The following is a 25,654-nucleotide window of genomic DNA, read 5'->3' as shown; positions in this document are numbered from 1 at the left end:
GAGAAGTGCAAAAAGCACGTGAGTCTGAACTGCTGCCCTCGGTCCAGAAAGAATATATTGAATATCTCAATAATAGATTCTTTGGTCTGGGATGCAGGAAGAAGGGATAAAAGGATAAGCTCAAATCACAGCAGGATCTGAGTAAGATGAGCAAGAACTTTCTCTTAAAAATCTCATAAGAAATTGACCTCAGGCCCCATAACTTGAGAGCTGAAAGAGCCCTTTGAGATTAGGAAGACGAATTCTTATATTTAATATTCTTTATTTCAAAGCAAAGAAAATTAAGCAAGGCCACAAATACATTTTCAGAGCGCATACATTTCATAACTTTCATACCCAAAACTTCTTTTCAGGCTAAATGTTCTTATCTCCATTGTACAGACAAAGAAACTGAGACTTGGGGGCATGGATGGTGCATAGTCTGTTCAGGCTGCAGTAGCAAAATACCATAAACTGGGTGGCTTACAAACAGCAGAAGTGTGTTTCTCACAGTTCTGGAGGCTAGGACATCCAAGATCAAGGTGCCGGCAGATTCTGTGTGTGCTGAGGGCCTGCTTCCTAAACAGCTGTCTTTTTGCTATGATGGAAGGGGCAAGGGAGCCCTTTTTTTTTTTTTTTTGCGGTACACGGGCCTCTCACTGTTGTGACCTCCTCTCCCGTTGCGGAGCACAGGCTCCAGACACGCAGGCTCAGCGGCCATGGCTCACGGGCCCAGCCGCTCCGCGGCACGTGGGATCTTCCCGGACCGGGGCACAAACCCGCGTCCCCTGCATCGGCAGGCAGACTCTCAACCACTGTGCCACCAAGGAAGCCCGGGAGCCCGTTTTTTAGGGCCTCTTTTATAAGGCCATTAATCCCATTCATGAGGGCTTTGCCTTCATGACCTACTCACTTTGGGGGATAGGCTTCAACATCTGAATTTGGGGAAGATACAGACATTCAGTCTATAGTATTCTTCCCCTGATCCCCTCCAAATTCATGTCCTTCTCACGTGCTAAATACATTCATTACATACCAATAGACCCACACTCGGTCCAGCCTCAACTTAAAAGTCTCAAGTCCAAAGTCTCATCTAAATATCACCTAAATCAGATATGGGTGGGACTCGAGCTATGATTCATTCTGAAACAAAAGCTGTGAACCTATGAAATCAAATATATATGTGCTTCCAAAACACAGTGGTGGGACAGGTATAGGCCACATAGATGGTCCCATTCCAAAAGAAAGAAATAGGACAGAAGAAAGGAGTAGCAAGTCCCAAGCAAGCCCAGAACCGTAAGACTCCAGAATAATCTTCTTTGACCCCATGTTCTGCCCTCCAGGCCCACTGGGGCAGATGTGAATCATATCAATCACATGGCCAGAAATTTACAGGAGCCCTCGTCTTCCATTTTATAAAAAATGGGTAGCAGGGCTTCCCTGGTGGCGCAGTGGTTGAGAGTCCGTCTGCCGATGCAGGGGACGCGGGTTCGTGCCCCGGTCCGGGAAGATCCCACATGCCGCGGAGCGGCTGGGCCCGTGAGCCATGGCCGCTGAGCCTGCGCGTCCGGAGCCTGCGCTCCACAACAGGAGAGGCCACAACAGTGAGAGGCCCGCGTACCGCAAAAAAAAAAAAATGGGTAGCACATGTTGAGAATTGGAAATGTGACTAAATTCAAGGAAATCTTAAAGTTCTACATGAGAGATCCATGGGATCTTTTTTAAAGGGAAACAAAGAACTTTCAAGGTCTTAGGAGGCCGTCCCTGCCCTCCTGTGATGCAGGCTCACTGTGTGGGGGACACCCTGGACTTCAGACCAGAGTAGTACTGCTTACCATCCCATATTTGAATGAAAACCAGTGTCCCACCTGGGCTCCGATGCCTGCAGCCACTTCAGTATCGGAAGAAATACTCTTCTGCTGTGCTTATGGGTCATATTCTCACAGCTGGAATAATTTACCCCTAGAGTCCAAAGGAAAAATTTCCAAAATGCCCATGAGGGTGAAAAAATGTTAAAACTCACTACAGTTTGTGCTGGTTGATTTAAAAAGAAGTAAAACACAGAGCTATGGGAGATAACTTTCAGGCTTGTTAACAAAAGCACATTTCATCCTTCCAGCTTCTCACTCCCTCTCCCCTCTGCCAGAGAGGAACCCCAGATGGTTATCACTCAGGAGTGTAACTAGGGAAACCACAAACCGACCCCCCCATCGCTATGGAGACAGCCTTTTATTTGTTTAGCCTCTGAGTATTCATGACATCAGCAAGGATGCCTCTTACAAAGAAATTTTAATTGCCAATGAGGAAGGTTAAGAATCACATTGGAACATTTCAGCCACTTTGAAGGCCCCCACCAGTCCAGTTGCAGGTGTGTTTGTAAAGCGACAGCCCATTTTACAGTAGCTGCGGTGAGGAGCTTTTTGGAGATGATATAACTGAAAGCCACGTTTGTGAATCAACAGACATTTTAAGGCGTAGGGACATAGGTGAAGGGATGATGTGCTGAGAATACATGTTTCCAACAGAGTTATACACTAAGGTGCAAAACCTTCAGGTTTACCTGGGACGGAAGAGTTTCCCAGGATTGGTCTCAGAAGTTTCAGTGCTAAAATGGGGGAAGTTCTGGGCCAACCTTGGCAAGTTGGCCATCCTAGCTATAAAGTCCTTTGGTCCTCATATCAGGTTGACACAAGAAAGGCTGGATCTGAGGCATGTCTCAAAACATGAGAGCACATTTTGCAAACAATAACCAAACTTCCTCGGTCCCCCTTGGTCTAAAAGTTGCTGAGAAAAGAAATTCTCTCCTTGTGAATATGGGATATCTTCGTTTGATTTGCTTTTTGTTTGCTTGGTTTTTGTTGTTGTTGTTTTATCTAGAAAAGCCAGAAATTTGTTTCTGAAACTTGTCCAGAATAAATGAGAGCTCAGCTTCTTCCCAACAACTGTCCTTCCTGCTGAATTAATTTGCAGGGATTTCTAACACCCCGCTACACACACACATTTTTCTGCACAAATTCATTTGCCAAATCCCTGACAAACCGGAAACTATGTAAACACAGAAGTGGAGTTATTGATATTTCCCAGTGATGTGTAAAACACGCCTTTATTCTCCAAGGTCTGGCGTGCCGCTTTGGTGCTAATCCATCATCTGTGTTTGCATTATTGCAGAGCTGGCTTTCAGGAGCATCTACTGGAGTGGGTGCAGTTATTCTCCCGCTGAGAAGTTGCATATGTCAAACAGCAGTATGATATATACTAAATAAAAGGTATTATGCTGGCCATGTGGCGAAGTATGCATAACGATGCTTAGTAAAACAGATCCATGCTTCAATTTTTCACTAAGTTCTAGGCAGGTGTTCTGATCAGAGACCTTAGTTAACCTAGGACTCTGTCCTCTGCAAAGTAGATTTGGTTGGTTGAAGTTTGGGAATGCTAACCATCACTTAATTATCTAAATATCTCTGTAAGTATAACTGATGGAGGCATGTTAAATTTCAGAGGTCAATATCACTTTCTTTACCTATCTTGTAATACGCGTTTTCATTTACATGCATACAATAGGTAGATAGTACGTGTAATTATTATGTAGAAAAAATAGGCATAAAGTTCTCAGTTCTATAGACAAGAATCTTTGTGGATACATAAATAATTCATGGATCAATAAACATATCTATATGCAGTTATTCTTAGGTCTGGTGGGCAAGTGTACAAAATGTGCAAAATAATAGATTCAGCTCTTTTTGCTCATTTGAGATGTTGTTTTAATGTGGAATTACAGTAGCTCCTTAATGATGAGAGATAGTGACAATTCATTAGCAGACTGTGGCTTGGATCAAGTGTTTGATTTGCGTACAAAGTGTGACCAGTACTCAATTATATGAAGTGTATGCATTTCTTTTGAACACGATTTTTTTCCTTTTGCCAGTTAAAATAACCTTGAGCTTTATTTTGTTTCTTCTGAAGAGCCCAGCCAGCAGAAGACAACTGCTTCTATAATTTGTTCTTCAATAATGATTTTTTTAGAATGTTAAACTGTCATATAAAGCAACCTTCAGAAACACTACTGGATTTCTTGTTTTCTCCTTAAAGGACAGTTGGCTAACAGGAAGAAACGGAATAGCAGGCCAAGGCTACTTCATGTTTTGTCTTCTGGCTTGTTTTAAGAAAGCAGGTTCTTTTTTTCCCAGGTTGGTTTTGTTTTGTTTTGTTTTTTTCATAGTTGCAACATTCTATTTCTCCTCGGTGTAGAAAAAGAAATACACTTCGAATATGTTTATGTTGGAACATATCTATTTCATTAAAAACAAATTCAAATTAGTTTAGTTTTTAGAATTCTCTTATACCTTTTAAGATAACTGAGATATAAAACCACAGGTGGTAACCTTCCAAATATTTTCAAAGGATTTCTCACACTTCATTCTATACCCTGGTACCTAATCAGTGTGAACATCTAATAATACTCAGTTGCTCTTATAGGTTCATTAACTGTTGTATTCCAAGACCATAGACTTGCTTTGAATTTCTAGTAAGGCTTCCCTTGTGAATTTCATGCAGCAGCCCTTCCACTTGTTTTGCGCATTTCATGTAGATCCTTTTGCTGGGAAATTAGCAAACTGCTTAACTCCAAAGGGTGCTGAACTTTAGCTACTTCTCCCATTTAGCATCAGGAGGACTGCAGCTAGAGTCGCTGCAGTCCTATAGCAAAACACTGCAGCTGAATTTTGGGCCCAGGGTGACAGTGCCCTGAGGCTAGGTTTACCGATTCATGGGCTGAGATTCTTGGGACCCACAGAACATCAGGATGAGAAGTGAACATCTGGGTAGGTGTACCCTGGTATGTAGACCTTGCATCTAGATAGCTAGTTGGAAATTCTTCTTTTCTTCCAGCTCTCCAAAGCCTATTTCTGGAGCTTTCTATTTTCGAGGTATTCCTCACGGAGTCTCAAATGCATCACTGAAATCATGAAATTTTCCTTCTTCTCTTGTTGTTGTGCAGTGGTCGTTGGGAGATAGATAGATGCCTCTTGATACTGTAATCAGGCTTTTTTTAAACCCCTTTTTAAGGATTTAGATGTGCTTCTTTTCATCTTTGAACTGCAGAAATATTTCTATCCTGCTTCAATGATGAAATTTGAAATTGTGATGGAAAGAGATGAATTGTGATAACATTATGCTTACAAATGGGAATTCTTACAAAAGCACTATCTCCCTGTCTGCTGTTTGTGGAGATTATTTTAAGTCCTCACTCACGCTGACTTTGCTTTCTGACTTGTTTATATTCTCAGAGTATAAAAATACAGTAGTCAGAAAGCTCCTCTCGGGGAGTCTGCATTTAGTTCTTGTTGGAGGATTCCTTTCTAAATGGACTCTGGTATCCTTTTAGCACTCGCATTGTTTGCCGAAATCTGAGCTGCCCAGGGAAATTAGAGCAGTTAATTTAATATCATGAACGTTTGGGGGCTTCTCGCCTTATTCACAGGCAGGAGAGTGTAAATCACATTGAGTATTCTGTATAAAGTAAGAGGACAATGCAAGTCGCCTCCAAAACATAAACAGCCAACCTTTCCTCCATCCACTGCCTTCCTGCTCTCCACCTTTACTCTGCGCCCATGGAAATCTCCCTTTCTTCCAAGCGACCTTCCCAAATGCTGGCTGGCAGAGATCTGTGTGGCAGAAAGGCGGTCCCCCGCCATGTGCTCGTGAAGGGAATGCTCCGTCATTATTGTTAGTGCTGGGGCCATAGGGCCACAGCCAGAACAGTGTTGCTCGTGGCTTAGAGCTTTCTTCCATATATTTTGAGCCCAGCCCTGTCACACTTGCACTAGAAGGACTCATTCTGCAGCCATACGTGACCAGCTGTGGAGTCCCTGGCACTAGGCAAGGCATGGGGGTAGGTTATTTCGTGTGGCAAGAAGAAAAGATTAAAGCAAAAAAAAAAAAAAGAAGAAGAAGAAGAAAAGATTCAGTAGCAGTACAAAACACACTTCTTATTGCCAAGGAAAAATAGAAAGAGAGCTCCCAGGCACTTTCAGATGGCTGAGTTCTTAGTGCTCCCGTTTCCGAAGTTCCTTTTGCACCTGCCTCCTGAGTAACAGTGTATGGAGGAGGCAATGGGCTTTTTTGATTTGTTTTTAAGAGGTTCTTTGCATGAGTCTCTTCAAAGGCACAATATCGACCTTTGACTTGAGAGCTTAGAGCAGAGTCGGCAGCCTCCATCCACCCCCAGAAGCAAACTGCTAAGTCAAATGCTTTGGCCTTAGCTCTGGAAGGTTCTCCATGTGCCTATTTCACTTCTCTCCCAACACCCACAAAAAGATGCTGGGTTTGCTTTTATTTCGCCTCCCCTCTCCCGTGCTTCAGGACTAACTTGTGTTGTGTCTGAGATGTAATTATGAAAGAAAACGAAAACTTGTTGGATCCAAGTGTGTATTTACTTTGTTTTAGGGACCTAGATTATTTGCAGGACATATCAGAATTGATTGCAGACAATTAATGAGCATTTCATGAACGCTCTGATGCTCAGTGCCATGGAGATGTAATAGCTGGGAAGTGAAGTAACTCGGGTTTTCGTTTCCTGACAGGACCCTCGCAGGCCTTTACCCTGTAGATTTCTGTAAGATTTCTGTAAATCTACCCTGTAGATTTCTGTAAGATGCATCTTGGGAAGGACTCTGACCACCAAGGCAGGGATACTGTTTATCTGTGGCTCGAATGAAAGGAGACAATCTTGGTTATAATAAATGTCTTCTAGAAAAGCACACTTCAGCATAAATATTTTAAAATTTGATACATTTCATGTGTTCCAAAATACTCTATAAAATACACCCACAGAGATGCTTATATTAAAGCTTGGTTTTCCCCATTATTCATGAAGAACTAGGTGTCGACTTGTGCCACCCCGTGAAACTATTTAAACATCACATAATTGATAATGTACTGGAGATCTCTGCTTTTAGCCTTAGAATGAGCAGCGTCCTCTCAGAGACTCTGTCTCCACTGCTCTGTATCCTGAGTGGCAGGACCCTGATGGGAGACTGACTAGTGGATTTTTTTTTTTTTTTTTTTTTTTTTTTTTGCGGTACGCGGGCCTCTCACTGTTGTGGCCTCCCCCATTGCGGACCACAGGCTCCGGATGCGCAGGCCCAGCGGCCATGGCTCACAGGCCCAGCCGCTCCACGGCATGTGGGATCCCCCTGGACCGGGGCACGAACCCGTGTCCCCCTGCATCGGCAGGCGGACTCTCAAGCACTGCGCCACCAGGGAAGCCCAGACTAGTGGATTTTTTTAAATCTTTTGCACATCTCCTTCCCCCCCACCCTTTTTAATTTCTTTCTACCACTTCATGTTTTCTCTTCTTTCTATGAGCTTCTTCTCCCCTGCAAGTTACATACTTTTCATGTAAAAGTGTACATTTAGAGTATCCTGTTTGGTTTCTGGTGCATTCATAAAAGGAATAGAAAACGCTTCCCAAATCCGGCAAATAAATAATATTCTAATAGCCAGGACCTCTCTAAAATGTCTGCATGAAAGCAGGTGCACCACAAACTACCATCTCTACGCACTACCCCAGACTTCCCGACTGGATGATTTAGGTACTTTTCTACTTAGGCGGATGGTACCATTTTTGCCGAATTCAGCATGTTCAATGAACAATTTCTTGGACCCAAAAGCCAGCTCCACTGCATTTCTGCTTGGTAAGGTTTGGTGGCCTTGGCGTGGAGCAAGGGTTGTTAATTCATTGGCACTTAAACGCTGATAAATCTAGAAGTTGGGCAGTGGTAGCAGGCTGCCTTAACAGAACCTTTGCGGGGAATCAGTGGCCCCAACGCTTACAGGAGCTCTACAGAAAGGCCACTCAGTAAACTCTCGTTAAGGGAAGAATTCAGGGTAGCAGGAACTACTCTGAGATGCGGTGTGATTTGGCGTCAGCAAGGACTTTGAACGCTAGATGTAGAATTTGTCAACCTACGGAGTGCTTCTGCTTCTTGAGATACCCATTTCCTGTTAATTCTATAATCCTAAACACCTAGTGTGTTGTATCGGGAGCGTCTTTTGAGATGGTTCCGTTCCACATGAGACCGCGGCAGAGCCCGTCTGCTGTGATGTTCTCCATCACTCTGATTCTACGTGTTTCATTCCTGCGTATTTATGCAATCCTGCATCTATATATTTTTTCAGTGATAATAGGATTTTAATTGTAATTCCACCTTCCTTCGGCAGAATATAAAATGCTCCAAGAGGGCTACCAGAGGCAGCTTTGATATATCTTCTGCAGAGAGTTGTCTTGGAATAGATTAGCACAAGTTTCAAGTGAAAATTCCAGCATCAGGAGAACCGTGCACTTGAGAGGGGCTGATTTTATCTGAGACAAAAGAAAGAAAAAGGAACCTAGGAGGGAGTTTTTCAACACAGTCACACTTCTTTCTTTTTTGTTTTTTTTTCTTTTTTTTAATCGGAGTATAATCGCTTTACAATATTTTTTTCCAGTCACACTTTTCTCCTGGCCCCCAGCATAAATTATATTTTGTGTGTGTTCTGCACACAAAATATAAGACAGCCTGGTGATAATAACCATTTTCTATATAACATCTTTTTTTAAAATTAAATTTTATATATATATATATAATAGATGATATTTAAGTTGGGGTGTGGTCATGGTAAATCTTCTGACTTACACGTCAGGCATTTGAGATAGTGGAATCTATTTGTTATCCTTCAACTAGAATAACCTCAGTCCCCAGCTGGAATATATATGAGTCAAGGCATCTCCTTAAAAGACATGATTTCTGTGCTCAGAAGATGGAAAGGGACATAAGAAAAAAAAGTCCTGAAATAGGTGCATTTAATTCTCCCCAATTTAAATTTAAGTGGTATATCTTTAAGGCAATAAGGATAGTCCTTTTTTCCCGCATCCAGAACGCTTCCATCAATGAATTTCTTTAATGTCGATGATGCTTGGTGCAGTTTGACGGAATCTGTATTTAGTCAGAAAAGACTTCAATAGAATGACCTACCAGATGGGCCCCATAACAAAGCACAGAGACATCAAACCACCACAGACATTTGGTGCTTAGAATAATAAAAAGACTATAAAATTAGATTAGTTGAGTCTAATTTGGAATTGGTATATTCCCCATGCACCCTCGCTGCTCTTGGGCAGATAAAGCCTTGAGATTTAGCACTGTGTCAGAGCAGAAGACCGCAACTTCCAGTAAAAGGGAGACAGGGAGAGGGAGCGAGGGAAAAAAAAGCATTCTGGGAGGTCACGGAGGGCAGAGCAGTGACCTCCAATGATTTACAGGCCTTTAGCTTAATGAAATTGTTTCAGTGACATGACGGTAAGAGCTCGTAATGGATTGGATGCCCTAATGTAATGAAATTACTCCCTTCTGCCTAAAAAAAAAAATGCGCAATTAATATTTACTGAGACCTGACAGCCTTTGGTGCGCTCGTCTGTGTAGTTCCCTCAGACAGTCAGAGAGGAGAGACAGCAGCGTGGCAGACAGGCTGGCTCTGCACGAGCTCCTGGCGGGGACGAGCAGAGCCGGCGAGGGTGGAGGGACAGGCGCTCGGGGGACCAGGGACACCCGGCCCAGACTGCCCAGCTCCTCAGCACGGCCCCCACTCAGCCTTCATGCTCTTCCCTTGCTTTTCCACAGGCAACTAGACAACAACCGCATCAGCTGCATTGAAGATGGAGCCTTCCGAGCGCTGCGTGATTTAGAGATCCTGTGAGTTGATTTTGCGATCGCTGCCTTGTGTGCGTGTGCGTGCGTGTGTGTGTGTCCGAGTGAGGAGGAGAGAAGGGGGAGTGTGTGTGCCTGGGGGGTCCGTGTGGATGCATTTCTGTGTCTTCTGCTGCAGTGCTATTAAAATTGCGAACCGGGAGATCCCTCTGGCTCACCTTGGCCAAAGTGTTTGCAGGCAGCAAAGTGGGATTTCTCTCCTCCCACAAACTGGGGTTACTGCTAATTAAGTCTCAGTTGAGTCCTTTCTCCCCCGATGCTCCCGCGGTATTTGTTGCTGGGTGAAACAGATGGGCTGGAGTAGACCCCCAGCGCCTGCCAGAGCAATCAGGGAGCGTCTGAGTGTGGGCTTACTTATGGAGAGGCAGGTTACAGGTCTGGGAAATGAGAAAGGGGTAGCACCAGGGGGTCGGCTGGAATTACCCAGAATCAGAAAGCGACTTTAACGCAGGACCAGGGGGAATGCCAAACAGCCTGGTAAAGTCCAGTCATTGCTGTTGCACTTGAGATCACATCTCAGGATTAAATCCAAACTTTAAGCAGTAACCTTAAAGTGACAAGGGCTGGGGGGGGGAGATGAGAGGAGGTGCACCCCTCCCCAGAAGACCACCCTGCATACCTTGTCTAGGAAAAATGTGTAGCCGCCCTTCTGTGTTCTGGATTTTCAGATGGGTCCAGCTAAGGACACCTGATTTCCAAGGGGGAAAGTCGGCTAGGAGGCATCCTGGGGTCAAACTCAAATTGAATTGTGTGAGAAAACATTTTGATTGTCCTCCCGCATGCCCCAACTACACTTCCAGCTGTCCCTGATTTGGGAAAACCTGGAGAGGAAGGCAATACAGCCTAGCAGAACTTGCTTCGGGAGACGTGCGGTTCGGTCCTGACTCAGCCCCTCGGTTAGCTGTGTGACCTTGGGCAAGTCCCTTCTGTGCTTGGACCCTCAGCTTCTCATTTGAAAAATGAAGGGGACGGTTGCTTTATCTTGGGGGTGACTTCCCCTCTCCAAGTTCTGTAACTGCTTGCTTCTAAAAATAACTCTGATGCTACAGTTCTAGCCAGAATGATAAGCATAGGATGTGTTGACCATCCCCCTGAAAATTAAATAAATAAGTAAATAAATAAATTACGTAGTCACCAGGTTACATATCTCTGACTTCCAGAAGAATGAATAAATGTCAAACAAATGAAAGAACAAGTACGTTAACATGTCCCTTCGTCCATAAGGGAAGGAAGGTCCTCCTTCCACCATCCTTTTCACCTGGCCCCGCAGACAGTAGCCATGGGTTGGAGACATCCTCTTCACGTTGTGTGAGGGGAAGGTAATTCCAAGAGGAATCACGGGAAATCAGAGAGGATGCTGATGCTGCAAGCTGCTGGAAATTGGATGAAAACCGAGAATTCCCGGTACAGAAAACGCAGGACCCACAGCCAGAGAGGTCGGGTTGTCATTCCTAAGATTGATGGTCTCTCCTCACCCAAACTCTGACCCCGGAACCGGCACCAAATGTGTGTCTGCTAGGGAGAGGATGCCAGCCCAAATTTAGTAACCCAGGACTCCTCTTAGCAAGAGGCTGGAGCTGAGAAGGGTAGGCTCGATTTTCCCTGCCTGCAAAAAAAGCCTCTGTAGAGAGGGCTGCTAGGAGCATATCACCTTCTTCTCGAGAAGGATGAGAAAATTCCCTGGGAAGAGACCAGGAAATGGAAGTCACCAGCTGCCACAAAACAGCTGTGACCACCTGACAGCCCACATGTTAGTTCTCTCAACTCAGAGTGGTGTCATCTTGCCTCACCAGGAAGGCTGTCTTCAGGGAGAGAGAAGGGCTGTACAGTCAGACACGCCTGGGTGTGGAATCCCGAATGTGGTGGCACTTTGGCCAAGCTACTCCACCTCTCTGTTTCTTTAACTTTAAGAGGAGATGCCCTATATACTGCATAGGAGGGGATCTCTAAATGATGTCCTCTCCACCTCCCTAACTTTCTCCCCACCATGCCCTCATCTCCATCATACTCCTGTCCAGGACAGAATTGGATTGCCCCTCTCTACTCTGATAGTTGCTATCAAAATATATATTTATATTTTATGCAGATACACCAGGTCTCTCAAACTTGAAGCTTAAAAACCCAGGATGGAAAAAAAAAGTTCTCTTTCCCCATCGTTATAAAGACCCCCCAGGATCTGATTAGTTTATCTTCTCAATTCCAAACAAAACTAGATCAATAGCTTTTTTTGTTTTTTTGTTTTTTTGTTTTTTTGGGTTTTTTTTAGCGGTACACGGGTCTCTCACTGCTGTGGCCTCTCCCGTTGCGGAGCACAGGCTCCGGACGCGCAGGCTCAGCGGCCATGGCTCACGGGCCCAACCGCTCCGCAGCACATGGGATCTTCCTGGACCGGGGCACGAACCCGTGTCCCCTGCATCAGCAGGCAGACTCTCAACCACTGCGCCACCAGGGAAGCCCAATAGCTTTGTTTTAAAGATACTCTCATTTGGCTTCACATGGCTAAGCACTTAAGATTAATCATAATCAAGTATTCCATGGGTTTTTAATTTCTAGCAGAGGCACACAGCTTTGGAACCATCCGTCTTCATGGTGAGCCATTCTGAAATCGGCTGGAGCTGACATCTCCATTTAAAGAACCTCCCCGCCCTAACCCCAGACCTTCCAAATCTCATCTACACATTGACATTGTATAATACTTCTCTGTAATCACAACTTAGACACCATAAAGAAACTTGACAATGAAATAATAAATAGAAACTAAGTGAGGGCATCATACATTAACTTAATAAATTCTTCAGAGAGAGAGAGACAGAGACAGGGGGCAGGAGGGAATTCAAAAAACTCTGTCCGCACAAAGGTCATCTCTAAGTATCTCAAGCTTTTAAAGTCTGCAAGTCAAGAAGACAAAATATAGTATTTCGGGTGTGTTTTCTCTCTGTCACTAGGCAGCATGAAGTGCAAAATAAGGAAAGACTCCTGATTACCTCATGGAAAGCTCTCTCAAAATTAACTTAAGTTTAGGGACAAAAACTACTAGTGAAAATATTTCACATGGGATCACCCTGTTATTCCATCCTTTCTGTGGATGGAAATGCTATAAAACCTCTTTCTATCCAGTCTGAGGTTGGTTGCACTGAACCTAGGGGGTGGGTCTGGGCGGGAACCCCTAGCAGTAGGAACTGTGCAACATTAGGAAAGACTGTGAAATCTGCCCACCTCAACCTCATTTTTGACTCATGCCCAATGGCAGATGTCCAGCACAGAGTATGGTAGACAAAGGAAGAGAGCCACCACCCTCCCCTTTTCAGGTAGCCAGAAAAGGGAGTGAGAAGGAAAGCAGAGTACGGGCGAAGCAAGTGATAATAGTGGCGTTTGTTGTGCAGTTACTAGTACCCAACACCAAAAGCAGTACTTTTACATCGTTATCTCTTTGCATCCTGACAACCCCTCCGTGAAACTGTTAGTGTCACCCTCCTTTTACAGAGAGATACCCATTTCAGAGAAGCCAAGTAACTGCTTAACTAGCCAGCCGCAGAACCTGTGTAATTAACTCTTTTACCAAGCTGCCTTTCTGATCTGTGTTGCTAAGGCTCTCGTGGTGTTGGCTGCCCTGAAGCATGGCCAACGTGTGCCGCAGGGTGGTGTGAACTGGCCCCAAGAGCTGGTCTAGGCAAGCTATCAGTGACTCGTGGTCCTGCCGAGGAGAATGCCAGAGCCCCCCGCAGCTTGTAAAATTGTCATTCCCTTTACCCAGGGATGGCTCCCCACAAAGTTGAAGGTAAATCAGACTCACAGGGGAAAGAAAATCATCCTGCTTTTTCACTGACTTACATTCTAGTCCCAACGATGACTTATTCTCACTTCTGGACGTCACCAATTGATTTTGGTACTCCACGGCGCTCCGTTCTCTAGACCTCCCTATAATACAGCTCCAACTTTCTGTGTGGAGCTTAAGGTTCTTAACTGAGGGACCTTGCTTTCTGTGAGTCAGACGCCCTTCTGTTACACAAATCATGGACCATTCATTTCTGCTTGATCTGTACACTTGGCGGTTCGCGTACTAGGTTTTCTCTGAGCAAGGCGTGTTTAAACCACGGTCGAATATGCCAAGACTGCGTTTCCCTGGCTGGTCAGGAATCATTTGTGGAGGGACTCTGAGCCCTGGGTTTCTAGCCCCCGTCAGCTAGGTAGAGGACAGCCAGACGTGTCACCAGTTTTACCAGGCTCCTCTCTCCCCGACATGCCATCTTGGGTCGGAAAAATGTTTAATGGGAAAAAAATTAAGAGTATGGACAAATGAAACAAAAATGAGACAACCTAGTTAATAAATTATTTAATTTTGTTTCAACAGTATTGCAGGAGAAGGGAAGAGATTCTCAGACATTGTCTCCTGACTACTTGTAGCAAATCAGAAGTTCAGTAGGTATGCTGCCAAAAATGCCAGGCTAAAGATGTCAGGAACACATCCTGAAAGCACTTTCTGTGAGTGGTCTGCCCTTGATAAATCACTAGTACTGGCCAAATTTCACATAGATGTGACAGGTCTGCAGATAACACACGAATGCTGTTTTGAAAGCCTCACTCCCATTTATGTCACTTAACCAATTTTGGAAGTTCAGTGATATCATCATAGGCTGGTTCTGGAAGGACCTTAGCTGTCTCCAGGATGACCTCTTATTGTTGAGATAAGACACAGAGAGGTTGAGAGCAGGGTCGGGACTAGAGTGGGGCCCGCCTCCTAACATTGTGTACCCAGGGCACCCCACTTCCCTCACCCAAGTCCTAGCCCTGTCTAGGAGACAAGACAATGGCAACAGCAAGTTAGCGGTAGCAAAGGACTAGAACCTGGGTCTCCGGACCCCTGATCCCATGTTCTTTGCCCACAGTGGGCACCTGCAGGCAGTTAGGCTGTTTAGAAGAAATCCCCTGGTAAGACTGGGGCTCCTAAGCACAGTTGTCCTTTCAAACCTCATCATTAAATGTTTTATATTATTTAGCAGGTTGGGGGAGGGCAAACTTTAGTCCATGACAGAATCAAAGAAAGATTCTGCTTTCAGCTCCCTCGAAACCAGAGGTTGCAAACTAGATCACAGACTACATTGTGGCCACAGATGAGGGATTTTTAATCCCGTGGAGTGTTTTTTACCATTATTATATTTTTTTGCAGTACGCGGGCCTCTCACTGTTGTGGCCTCTCCCGTTGCGGAGCACAGGCTCCAGACGCGCAGGCTCAGCGGCCATGGCTCACGGGCCCAGCCGCTCCGCGGCATGTGGGATCTTCCCGGACCGGGGCACGAACCCATGTCCCTTGCATCGGCAGGCGGACTGTCACCCACTGCGCCACCAGGGAAGCCCTACCATTTTAAATTAGCATTTCATATTGCAAATTGATGCTATTTTTTTGTAAAAGTCCAGAATTCCAGCTTTGGATTTTGGTGAACCGGAAACACTGGCAACCCTGAGCTGCATTTCTTCATTGCAACGGTCAGCTGTGACTGAAAAGCACATACCCTCCGTAGATGGGGTATGTAGACTCCACTTTCCCACTGACCTTCCCCCATTTCAGTTACCTGCCAACCCACGCAGCCCCTGCTTTAATCCAGCCAAGAAGCAAGGCTGCACTGTGTGCCACCCTAGTGCCAGATACCAGGGACAGTAAAGCTTTAAATGAGCAGGTCCTCTGGCAGATCAAACTCTAAAGGCGAGAGCTTACCAGAATTGTTGAATAGACAACACAGACGGAGCTAAGTAATGGGGAGTCAAAGACTCCCAGACTGGACAGGGGTACCTCAGAAGCCATCAGGTGCCCATGAGACATGATGTCTCATGTCTCATCTTCTGGGAAGTTCTTCTCAGGAGTTGAGCTTGCCTCCAAATTCCCTTTGATTCCAAAAAAATTATAATTGGGTTTATTCACATGATGAGAAGCAAGAGACAAATACCTCCCCCCCTGTTTCTTGCTCCCTAGACCCCAGCATCAGCCTGGGTAATGAGCTCCCTTTCAGTCCACGTTTAGAGAAAAGAGAGTTGAGTCAAAACGGTGATGTGAATTAACCAGACTTGTAGCATAGTTCTACTTGAACCACCGCTGGGCAAATATGACATGGCCTGACCCTGAGCCCTACTTGTAGATACAGAAAGTGAATGTAAAAGAAAGTCCTTTTTTGATATAAGAAGGCAGTGAAAAGAAATTGACACCAGTCCTGATACCCAGATCAGGGTGTGCTCACTCTCCTAGCACAGGGTGGTTGTCCCAGCTGCAGGGTGCTGGATACTAGGTGTTGGGACATTTATAGACATGGTTGGTCCAGTTCAGAAAACCCAGCGCTTAATGCAAGTAGTGGCGTGTCCTCCACTTCAAATGACCTTCCTCTGGGTATGGAACCAGATGCTCTGATTAACAGATAATAATAATGTGTTGATATATAATGCAATGGTATCATACCAATTAGTAGTATAGTTATTATAAATATTATAATTATTGTCATAGCCTCCAAGTTTTAGCATCTTCTATCTTCCAGGCCCTGTGATAAGAAATCAGAATGCAGCATTTTACATAACCCCGTTCTACACCCTTGCAAGGTAGATCCTGGTAATTTCCTCATTTTACCAGTGAGGAAACTGAAGCTTAGAGAAGTTGAATAACTTGCCCAGGGTTACACGGATAAGGACAAGAATGGGATTGCTCTTCCAGTATCAAATCCCCTGCACGTAACTGCTCTGCTACCAAAATAAATTAAAATTAAAAAGTACATCCTAGGGGCTTCCCTGGTGGCGCAGTGGTTGAGAGTCTGCCTACCGATGCAGGGGACATGGGTTCGTGCCCTGGTCCGGGAAGATCCCACATGCCGCGGAGCGGCTGGGCCCGTGAGCCATGGCCGCTCAGCCTGCGCGTCTGGAGCTTGTGCTCCGCAACGGGAGAGGCCACAACAGTGAGAGGCCCGCGAACCACAAGAAAAAAAAAAGTACATCCTAGAGAAACAATTATATGCCTTAGTGAGATTATTCACTGTAGTAAATGCCCAGAATAATTCAGGAACCACAGACTTTCTTTTTGAAAAGTTGCCCCCTAGGGTGCTCAGATCTAAACCTATGACGTCAGCTTAATCAGCATCACATCCCGTTCCATGATACTGCCCCAGACATGGCAGGAGGCAAAGGCTGAGCTGCTGGAGTTACAGTCCTCCCTTAGCACTGGTTGCCAAACCAGCTCCACCAAACTGAATGGTTTGGGGTTCATTTCCTTGAAAAAGAGAAACATTCTTACCAATTCTTAGGCCAGTTTTGGGGATTAAAGGAGATACCTCAGTCGTATGTCTAACAGATGCCGCATCAGGACGCTCATAAAAATCAAAGTCAGAGAATACTCCTGTACTGTTCACTGCCTTGCAGAAACCTGGCACATAGTAGGTGGTCAGTTAAAGTTCATGGAACCAAATTGAGTTGAAATTACCAGTCGGCTCTCTGCATCCTCTGGTGCCGTATCCAGCGGATCCCAGATCCCCGCGGATCAGTCCGCTGTTGGTTAAATCCGGGATGCAGCACCCGTGGATGCAGAGGGTCCGTTGTAATTAACTGAATTTGAAGCTTACCCCACCCCAGTCTCTAGATTCTCTGTTTTGACGTGACCCTGAACAGAACTAAGGTTGTGGTTGTCCCAGAATTGTTTTAGATGTTGGACAATGTAGTATTTTACTGAAACATTTCTCACATGACCTTTGGTTTTTTATCCCTTTAGCTAAGTGGTGATTTTTTTTCTTTTTCTTTTTAATAATGAACAAAATTATAGCCACAATGAAATTTGGTGTTTTCTAACAGAGACAAGATTCATTTTCATTTATTTACAAAATGTTTCACCTGGGTTTCTCTGGGAGATGCAAACATTTTATTTGTTTCAACAGCCTTCCGAATCAGGGTGTTTAATCCTGACATAGCTTTGAATATAGAACTGTCATTGCTTAATGAAAGTCTTAAAATATCTCCAGAATATAATTTTTTGGGTACTGTGCTGCAAATTGTGATTTGTTGAGGCAATTAGGATTAAATTTGTACTTTGTGGAAAACATAGTTAACTTCCATTCAACCCTCAAAGTACTAGGAAGGGAACTGGGTTTCCCATAAATGCACACCCCTCCTTCATAGTCACCCAGACTGGGAGCTGGATCATAGTCAAGCTCTTAAAATGACAAACTTGGTTTTGAGAACATCAGCTTAAGGAAAAAGTGAACATTTCCTTTGAAATGTAAAATAATCTTTTCCATTTAAATAAGCAGCCCTCGGGCTTCCCTGGTGGCGCAGTGGTTGAGAGTCCGCCTGCCGATGCAGGGGGCGCAGGTTCGTGCCCCGGTCCGGGAAGATCCCACGTGCCGCGGAGTGGCTGGGCCCGTGAGCCATGGCCGCTGAGCGTCCGGAGCCTGTACTCCGCAGCAGGAGAGGCCACAACAGTGAGAGGCCCGCGTACTGCAGAAAAAAAAAGCAGCCCTTTAATAGTCCAAGAAACTAGAATCTGGGGGGTTCTAGTGGTTTCCATTTTATTTCATTTTCCTGTTCACTAAAGGCTAGTTTACTTTCTGAATTGAAAATGTATTGCTCTTCATTCCTGAATTGAGAGGATATGGTGAAGATCATTGAATCGTTCTTCACCAACAGAGGGTCTTGAATCAGTAAGACTCCCGCTGTCAGCATCTCCTATGAGCAGTACTTAGGTGGAATCAGGTAACAGTCTTGCTGTCCCCAAGGGCTGTAGACTACAGCCACTAGGTCTCCGGGCTGAAATTCTGGCCTGACAGACTAGGTTTGGGGGCAGCCTTTTGGTTTGCTTTGTCCCACCTAAAACAAAATGGAAAAATACCTTGGCATCTTTGAAAAAAATATCCTAGAGGGTTTTCTCTCAGGAGCATGTGGCTGGTGAGGAAATGCCTCAGAGCTGCCAAACGCATTCAGGGGTCAGTTCACTCCCAAAACAGAGCTTCTGTGCTGATTTGAAAAGGCGCTCCTGTGCCGATGGTCAGACACTACCCTTTCTCCATGCCCCAGCTGCCAACAGTGGCTTTGGTGACCAGTGTTTGAGCACCTTTTGTATCCTGCCCCTTATCAGCTCTTGAATGCCCTTCAAACCTGCCTATGACTGATGCTGCCACTTCCACCCAGGGTGTGGAATATTGGCTGGTGTGGCTTACCTATGGCCAAGAGTCCATTACTCTACAGAACTGGGTCCTGAAAGCCAAGATCCTAGGAAATTGATCCCTCCTGTCACTTGGCTTTATGGAGGGGAGGAGAGCATGGAGAAGACATAGAGACACAGAGCTGGGGAGAATCAGAGCATCGTTTTTACCTTTCCCTGAGCTTTCACTTCCTATCTTTGAAGGTGCACACGAGTAAGGGATGTTGAGGAGGAGGGATGAAGGGAATAATGGTTCTATTTCTCCAAGGCCATATTTGGACTCACTGTAGAAAAGCTGTAGAGAGCCCATTCTCTTTTGAGGACCCCGGCTATCAACTCTATTTTATCCATTGATTGAATGAAACCTGCCAATGTGAGGTTTCTTTCTGTTTTTTAATGTTTTGGTCTTTCCAGTGTTTAAAAAAATTAGAATTCATTCCCAACACTTAACTCCTGGGTAATTTTATAGGAAAGTATGTGATTTCAACTTCCCTTGAATATTTAGAAGCTGTGGAAACCCTGGGTTGACATGTGGCTTTGACGCCCCGGAGCAGCATTGTCCACTAAAGCAGCGGTCCCCAACCTTTTTGGCACCAGGGATCGGTTTCGTGGAAGACAATTTTTCCACGCAAGGGAGTAGGGGGTGGGCAGGGGATGGTTCAGGCCGTAATGCGAGCAATGGGGAGCAATGGGGAGCAGTAGATGAGGCTTCCCTCGCTTGTCTGTCGCCACTCACCTCCTGCTGTGCGGCCCGGTTTCTAACGGGCTGAGGCCGGGTACTGTTCCGCGGCCCGGGGGTTGGGAACCCCTGCACTAAAGGGCACTCTGTGATGAAGGAAACGTTTCATATCTGAGCTGTCCAGTATGATAGCCACTAGCCACGTGTGACTCTAGAGCACGTGAAAGGTGGCTAGTGCAACTAAGAAACTAAATGTTTAGCTTTGTTTAATTTTACTTGATATGAATTTAAATTGCCACACGTAGCTTGTGGCTGCCTTATCGGATAGTGCAGGTTTAGAGCTGAGGGGCAAGGACCGCATTTGGACAGGGCATGCCCTCTGCAAATTTCCATAGCTGCCACCAGGCCAGCTCTCCTGCCTGCCCCGCTCCAAACCCCTGGAGCCATTTCACATCCATTAATAAGCACAATGTTTAAACGGTATATTTTCTGAAGCTAGGTACTTTGAAATACCTGCCACTCCCCTCACCCCCCCCCACTCTGCCCTTTCTCTCTCTTAATTTAAACATCTGGATCTTATACCCCCAAAAGACCTATTTTCACTGAAGCCCAGGAGCAGGCTTATTAAAACCGTCTCCCGTCAAAGCAAAACCCTCTCTGAGTGAATTAGTTTCTGGATCCCAATTATTCACTTCTCTCAGCTCTGCAAATGACTTCCACAAAGTCAACCAGGTAGGAAAATCACTCCCATTGTCTAGACCCATCGCTTCTGCATACATAAACGGAAGATGCGGCAGGCAGTTAGGGATACAAGCCCGTTAACCCCGCAGAAGCTGAGCCTGGTGTCTGCATAAAGAGAGAAAGAAAGAGCCGACCCCGTGCAACTATTTTCAGATGCTTCACAGCGGGGGCTGGTTGCAGCTTTCAGAGTTTGGTCAGATGTCCTGTCTTTATGCAGACCTGGATAGATCTGGGCATCCACAATCCCTTCCACCACCTTCTGGAAAACTATTCCCATTTCCAGAAATGCCATTTTAGAGCCAACATCAGCCCAAGTGAAATTGGAGAGTGGAACTGCAGGCTCCGGGGGAAGACCCTGGAGGTCAACTGGTCCCACCACTTCATTTGAAGAGAAAGAAACTCCCCAGAAAGGTTAAGTGACTTGCCCACAGCTATAGGAAAATTTCACGGAAGAACTAGGCCAGAAAATGGGTCTGTTGACTGTTACCTAATGCTGTATATTGCCATCTAAGCTTTCCCTATATCAGCAGGCAGGAAACAAAAATTAGTGGGGCCAGCCTTTATGTCCTATCCATCTCACCATCCCTTAATCTCCAGCGTTTTACCAGAGGGAACATTTTACCTTCAACACGGGGAACACACCCTCCCTTTCTAGAGCCTTCCAGTCCTGCAGCCACTGCTTGGGGGATACCGGTACCCCAGTCAGAGGGCAGTCTGGGAAGAGATCAAATTCTGCATCATTGATCCCAGCTAGCAGGGGTGACCCAAGGCCCTATGAGTAAGCACCAAGGACCCCATCTTTGAGCCTTAAATAGCCCGAAGTGTAAACTATACCCAGTTCCCTGAGAGAGTCCTTCCCTTACAAACATCAGCAGGTAAAAACAAGTTCCTTCTGACATCTCAGCCCAAGAGCAGAGCCTCCTTCCAGCACGCTGTACAGTTTTTTCTGCTAACAGCTCTGAAGTGGCTAAGTTCCAAACCGTCCACGAGAAATAACTTATGTGTTTAGCCACAGAGCTGATGAGTAGCAAACAGAAACCAGACAAGAGTGCACAGGCCTGGTGGAACACAGTTTTACCCTATAAACAGACACTTCTTCAGGGCTCTTTGTCCCCGAGTAATGATGGTTGGGGGGGAAGCATTGAATATCAATTTTCAACCGTTTAAAGGTAGTCGGTTTGAATAGTAGGTTCCTGGAGCGTGCCTTAGCCAGAGCCTGCCCTTCAGGAGATGCAGTATGGGAAGAAGGCTTTAACCACACAGCACCACAATGCCATTAAAATACTTTGATGGGGCTTCCCTGGTGGCGCAGTGGTTGAGAGTCCGCCTGCGGACGCAGGGGACACGGGTTCGTGCCCCGGTTTGGGAAGATCCCACATGCCGTGGAGCGGCTAGGTCCGTGAGCCATGGCCGCTGAGCCTGTGCGTCCGGAGCCTGTGCTCCACAACGGGAGAGGCCACAAGAGTGAGAGGCCCGCATACCACAAAAAAAAAAAAAAAAATACTTTGATGATTTATTTATTTATATAGCCCATGTGTGCTATATAGATGTTAAATATCTGTATTTGATTCAGATTGTTAAAGTAATCCGTTTGGTTGAGAGACTGAAAACTGGCTTCTGCAAGCCAAATCCAGCCCCTGGGTATGTTTCCTTTGTGACTTTAGCTCCTTCAGGCGATTTAATCACCAATATGGAGGAACAAGGAGATTTCACATAAAAATTCTAGATGTCTGGCTTTCTCTTTAACAAGAGGAGAAAACTGGTGGCACTGCACCGATACTCCAGCGTAGCAGCAGACCTTTGAAATGAGAAGCGATGGTCCCGAGTAGTAGAGTTGTGTTTACACACAGTTCCGTTCCTCAGCTATCAAGCCTCGCTCCTGTAGGCAATTGACTTTGTACTCCCAGATCAGCCCAGAAGGCTGTTTAGAGTGGAAATTTATTTTTTATCGAAAGATGCCAAAAGCATGACCCTTTGCATTTGGAAACTCACCCATTCCTTCAGTAAATATTTATTGAGTCATCCTTTGTGCCAAACACAGAGCTAGGTCCTGCCTACACAGCGGGGGATAAAACAGACGTGCTGTCTTCCGCCTCTTAGTGTACACGTTCATGGGTATTTAAGAACTTTCCCCTTCTTCCTCTCTTCCTGGCTCAAAGGAAGCTGAGGTGGAATTGTCTGTTTCTGTCTCTCTCAATTACAAACTCACCTATCCAGTCATGTAAGTTGGAGGTCATTCTTTCACCCCCAGCAGACATCTTGCACACTGGAAAGTGCCTGGTTTCTAAATAATATAGTAGACAAGATTGATTGTCCAGGCTCCCAGTTTACAGATGATGAAATAGAATTAGAAGACTGAGGCCATCTCATTCATGTTGTCGTTTGAGGTACATTTTACAATTCATTTGGTCATTGGGAGGCAGTTGAATCATACTGCATCGCCGCTAGGCAGTATCTGTGATGATCTCAGTAAACGAGTAAGGCGTTCTTCAGAATCCAGGAACCAAAAACACTGGAGCATCACGAGTACTTACACCGCAGGCATCTAACTGAGCAATGGTGGGATTTGAAGATTCATCTTTCTCTTTTGCCCTTCCACTTTTTACATTTATTTTGCAGGCATCTTTTTTTTTTTTTTTTTTTTTTAACACTGAGGCTCCGCTGGGTGGATGGAGACGAGTTTCTGCCTGTCATAATATGAATGTATAATGAAGGCAGAACCAAAGACAAGCCCTGTTGTTAAGGAATCCATATCATCAGAGGCCCCAACTGGCAGCTGATTGTTTTTATTTATTTCTGTAGGTTTTACATGACACCTGGAGACCATTTAAAATGTTACTTGGCGGTGAGAGCTCTGTGTTTAAAAATAACGCTCACCCAGTGCCAGATCACTTTAGAGTCGGGTACAAATATTGAGACAAAAACCCCAGCTGTTATTGCTTTGGCTGCTAATTTGAGGTGTCAAATGAGAGCCCGACTGCTATACGTCAGTGAATAAGGCCCCTTGTGAGGTCATTATGTTTTCTAACAGTTGAGAGTAATGGACTAATCAGTGCAGCATCAGTTGTTTTCATTATATGCCCACACAATGGTTATGAGCTTTAATTTAAACGGTCCTCAGGGAGATGAGGGAAATCAGTATTAGGCAGCACCCATGATAGTCCAGGAGAGGAGGTACCGTAAGGGAGATGGCTTCCCACCCTCCTCTCTCTTCTCTCTCCCTCCATCGTTCATTCCTCCTGCCACATCTGCCCTCAGAGACTCATTGTCTGCTCCAAACAGGCAAAAGATGAGCTTTTCTCAAGGAGCAGATCTGGACTCTTGGTTCTTAATGGTGTTCTGAAAAATCCCAGTCGGCCAATCCAACAGTCAGGGCGGCTTTTGGCAACACTTAGACTCATCGGCCAAGCCTGGACCTTGGAAGGCGTTGAGCCACGATTGCCCTCTCTTCTCTGTAGCCTCTACTACCGTCCTCCTGTCCGTGCTGAGCTTTCTCTGTTCCTGGGACCAGAGGAGGGTCGAGTGATGCTGTTGCTTTGAGCAGCCTTGACAGCGAGGCAAACACCTGTGTCCCTGGCACATCGAGGCCAGGCAGGTCTGAGTCTACCACTAACACGTATGATTCACCTCCACCTCTGGACGGCAGGGAAGTTGGATGGCCGATGTCTGCCGAAGGCAGTCCTGTAAGAGGCAGCTTTGTGTAATGATAAAAAATATAGGATCTGGTGTGACACTTTCCTGGATTCAAATATTGGCTCCACAACTCTACTGTTATGTGATCGGGGCAGAGTTCATTGATCTTTCCAGGGTCCAAAGTGGAAATGACAAGAGTATCTCAGGATTGTTGGAAGAATTAAATGAGATAATGCATGCAATTAGCAAAAACATGATCAATAGCATCAGTATTGTTGTTGTTATTATCATGGGCATCTTTATTGGAAGTTCTTGGCAAGCTCACCTCAAAGTAGTATCCTTTACTAGTCCACCTCATTGGAGGAAAGCAGAGAGCTCATGGGAGAACCTATAACATCAGTTTAGGTTTCTCGAAGGACACATTATGGTACATTATTCTTCCTGATTTCTGGAATTTCCCAGAGCTTCCAGCCAAATCAGAACAGTGCATAGCTGGGTGAGAAAGTCAAGTTCAGCTTTGATAGGAGGAAACAGTCAGGGAACTTCATCCAAAAATGACTGAGTCAGTGCAGTTGGGGAGAGACCCCGGGCTGGGAGAGAGGCTTGGGGATGCCTCTCTCGACCTCGGTAGGCCCAGTGGCATTCAGTGTGTGCTCTCCCAGGGCCAAGTCCACAGAGATGCCACCTACACACAGCCTAATGGGCCGAGTCCCTTTGAGGTCTACATGCTACCAGAACCCCTCTGTACTTTCATGCCCCCGTGGCAGCCATTTAGGTATTTCCCACAGGGTCCAGCCACAGTGTTTGCACTCATCTGCTCTTTAGGAAATGATTCTGCCTACTTTGGTTGTGCCTGGCCCTGTGAATTCAATGTAGGCCTTGTGGGAGGTAGTTCTATCTCCTGAGTTTAGAGTGCTGGCCACTGGGCTCCCACATGTGTAAGTACAAGTCAGGGAATTGATCTCTAGACTCACTTTAAAAAGACATCCTGTTGCCATGGCCATGACTGCAGATGACCCACCAAGAGTCTCCTTCCTGGTGACCCTTAAAGAGGGAACCACCTTATTTATCTAGACTTAAGAAGAAGTCAACCTGCCTTGAGACAGGAGATGAATGGGCCAAGCTACCAAGACGGTCTCTCTGACCCAAGGAGTCTGGATCCCCACCTGTGCAGAGGGGAAGAAGAGGGGTTCCAAGAGCATCCCTGGGAAGCTTGGCACTCTGGGAGACTGCAGTGGCACTCACTGTGGATGCCTGGTTTTGCAATTATGTGATGCATGCTCACAGATAATATTGCTGCATTAGAGCCAATTACATAGTGTTATGGACACACAACACGCAGATTACACCCAGAGCCAGGAAAGCACAGCCTGACAAAGCAATGGCCTAATCGAAGGAGACGGAGGGAAATGTCAGCCTTATTAAGGTTGCCAGTGTGGCGTGGCTGCGGCTGGACTTAGCTCCTCCAGATCAAAGATGGTTATCTTGAGTGATGCAAGGGAGAGCCACACTTCAGCCCTCAGCAGAGATCATCGGGGAGCCAGGGGCAGAAATCAAGTCGGACCTCTCGAAGAGTGATCACAGCCGCCTCCATTGAGGACTGCGTACTACTTACGAACTTGGGCCTCTCCCTAAACAGGAAGAGACGCAACTCCCTTCTGCTCTCCGCACAAGAGGCCTTCGGTCTCCGGGGCAGCCATATGCTGCCCTCCA

At 45.7% G+C, this 25,654-nt stretch overlaps 1 protein-coding gene across 1 annotated transcript in view; it reads left to right on the top strand.

Annotated features, from left to right (window-relative positions):
• The window catches only part of SLIT3 (slit guidance ligand 3), a 598,723-nt gene that overhangs the window by 424,088 nt on the left and 148,981 nt on the right, over positions 1-25,654 (top strand). Inside the window, exon 6 of the mRNA XM_082650871.1 lies at positions 9,639-9,710. Coding sequence (XP_082506997.1) covers positions 9,639-9,710 — 72 coding nt within the window. The remainder of the gene's footprint in view (positions 1-9,638; positions 9,711-25,654) is intronic.

Source organism: Grampus griseus (assembly GCF_964374135.1).
Source record: "Grampus griseus genome assembly, chromosome: 3".
Taxonomy (NCBI): Eukaryota; Metazoa; Chordata; class Mammalia; order Artiodactyla; family Delphinidae; genus Grampus; species Grampus griseus.
Note: the sequence above shows the minus strand (reverse complement) of the source record. Positions and strands in the feature narration are given on the sequence as shown.